The 2,745-nt window shown below is 46.9% G+C and overlaps 1 protein-coding gene across 1 annotated transcript; it reads left to right on the top strand.

The window, feature by feature from the left end:
- Positions 1–247: 247 nt before the first annotated feature.
- LOC123756629 (adventurous-gliding motility protein Z-like) lies at positions 248–691 on the top strand. Its single transcript, XM_045739858.2, has one exon. It carries the CDS (start codon positions 248–250, stop codon positions 689–691), a length of 444 nt encoding a protein of 147 aa, XP_045595814.2.
- Positions 692–2,745: the final 2,054 nt, after the last annotated feature.

Below are 2,745 nucleotides of genomic sequence, written 5' to 3'. Positions count from 1 at the left end.
CCCACAACAGGAAAAGGGGGAGACCGGGGGTGTAGGGGCAGGCGGAGACAGGGAAAAGAGGGCAGAAGAGAGAGGGAGAGATGGGAGAAGATTGGGGGCGAGAAGCGTAAGGAGAAAAATGGAGAGGGTGGGAGAATGAGGGAGAAAGGTGGATTAAGTGGGAGAGAGGAAGAGAGGGAAGGGAAGGGGGTAAGAGATTAAAAAGTTGGAGAGGGGGGACATGGGAAAAGAGTGGGGTAGTGTAAGAATGATCAGAGAGTGGGAGACTGGAATAGTGGTGAGTGAGGAAGGGGTGAGAGATCCATGTACAGCAGGCTACCCACCCCTAGTTGAAAATAAAGAAGAGCTAGCTGGAAATCAGCAAGAGCTAGCTGGAAATCAGCAAGAGCTAGCTGGAAATCAGCAAGAGCTAGCTGGAAATCAGCAAGAGCTAGCTGGAAATCAGCAAGAGCTAGCTGGAAATCAGCAAGAGCTAGCTGGAAATCAGCAAGAGCTAGCTGGAAATCAGCAAGAGCTAGCTGGAAATCAGCAAGAGCTAGCTGGAAATCAGCAAGAGCTAGCTGGAAATCAGCAAGAGCTAGCTGGAAATCAGCAAGAGCTAGCTGGAAATCAACAGGAGCCAGCTGGAAAACAGCAAGAGCTAGCTGGAAATCAGCAAGGAGCTAGCTGTAAATCAGCAAGAGCTAGCTAAAAATCAGCAAGAGCTAGCTGGAAATCAGCAAGAGCTAGCTGGAAATCAGCAAGAGCCAGCTGGAAATCAGAGAGAGAGACAGCTGGAAATCAGGCAAGCGCTAACTGGAAATCAGCAAGAGCTAGCTGGAAATCAACAAGAGCTAGCTGGAAATCAGCAAGAGCTAGCTGGAAATCAGCAAGCGCTAGCTGGAAATCAGCAAGAGCTAGCTGGAAATCAACAAGAGCTAGCTGGAAATCAGCAAGCGCTAGCTGGAAATCAGCAAGCGCTAGCTGGAAATCAGCAAGCGCTAGCTGGAAATCAGCAAGAGCTAGCTGGAAATCAGCACTAAGATTAAATGGTATATGATACAGATAACTAGAAGTCATCCAAGAGCCTCGTTTACCCTACGACCCTCACAGCGAGGATGGTTGGGGTCTACGGTGTCCATCCGGCATCACCTGAGGAGGCCGGATGAGCCCCACGACCCAGATGACCACTCCGGAAGACCGCTGGAAAGCCCCTGGAAAGACCCTGAAAGGCCCCCTGGAATGCCTCATGGAATCCCATTGGGGGATCTGATGGCTGGCTCCTTATTGGTCTTTCATATGGGCACGAACTCCAATAGCAAGGCTTTTGAAGGAATCCAGAAATTAACAAAATAAAAATTATTCCTCAGTCAAGATAATTTTCATTTCTGTTGCCCTCTTGTTAAGATCTGCTCCTTTTCTTTTTTTGACCAGAAACTTTCTTCCAGAGATTGTGCAGAGGCCGTCCAGAGGTCATTGATTTATATGCCTTCTTTTGGAGGCATATAAATATCCTATACCATATAATATCATATAAATACCCCCACCTATATCCTTTTGGAAACACATTTTTCCCTCCTGATCTAGCTGTTACTTCTTTAATTCCACATTTATCGCCTCACATGTCACCTTCTATGTTGTTCATACTTACTCTGGATGCTGCTCGTCCACATGCAACCTTCCTTACTCCACATGCCTTTCTCAAGCATCATCGTTCTTTAGGTGGATTCTTTTCAAACTCCTTCTCGTTAAATGCGACATTTTTCCCAAGCTGCAATCTGTTTCTCCCATATTACTTCTAAAAGCTTTCCATATTTCTCAACAGTTCAGATGACTCACTCCAGCTGCCTCTTATCCTTCTCTCTAGCCTCATCCATCCTCACATTAACAGTTCCCTAGCACCTTCCAGATAACCCATCCTTTCACTCCACATGCTCCATCACTTTCTCTAGATAACCTTTCCCTTCCGCTGAATTCCCCATCCCTCACTTCAGATGTCCTCTCCCTCTTTCCAAATGCCCCACCGCTTTCTCCAGATATCCTCCTCACTCCCTCCAAATGCCCCATCCCTCACTCCAGATGGTTTTCTCCCTATTCCAATTCCTTGATACAGGCGGCTCTTCCACGTCTGGTTGTGCTAATGGAGCGTAGGGCTCAGCTGACTCTCTTTTGTTTTGAAGCGTGGAGAACTGACCCGGGAGGTTCCGGAGGTGCCCAGTAGAGGAGGGGAGAGAGGAGGAGGTGTGGGACAGGGGCAAGGGAGGAATGGAGGCACTAACAGGAAGAGGAGCGAGAGAGAGAGGAAGCAAGGGAGAGAGAGATCATTGTGGGGCTGCTTGACCATTCGCTAAGAAAAATGAGAAGCGGTTGGGGGAGGAGAAGGAGGAGCAGAAGGAGGAGGAGAAGGAAGAACAGGAGGAGGAGGAGGAGGAGGAGGAGGAGGAGGAGTGAAAAGGGAATTAGAAAGGTAAGAAGTTAAGGAATTATGAAGAGAAGTAATAAATGATGGTCGAGATGGGGTAGAGAGGAAATGGATTATTTTTAAGTTCAAAGACCAGAAAGAGGAGAACTAGGAGCTAAAAGGATAGAGGAAAAAGCGATGAGAATTAAGAGAGAGAAGGTTAATGTTGAGTTGAATAAAAGAGTAGGTAAGAAAAAAGGATAGGAATAGGAGAGATGAAGAGATAACACAGGAGCAGAAACTGAATACATGAAGAGAAGAAGTAGAAACAAATATGAAATCTGTCTATCTGCCAGTCTGTCTGT

This window comes from Procambarus clarkii, chromosome 26 (assembly GCF_040958095.1).
Source record: "Procambarus clarkii isolate CNS0578487 chromosome 26, FALCON_Pclarkii_2.0, whole genome shotgun sequence".
NCBI classification, from domain to species: Eukaryota; Metazoa; Arthropoda; class Malacostraca; order Decapoda; family Cambaridae; genus Procambarus; species Procambarus clarkii.
The sequence above is the reverse complement of the archived record's forward strand: the minus strand, read 5'-3'. Positions and strand labels throughout refer to the sequence as shown.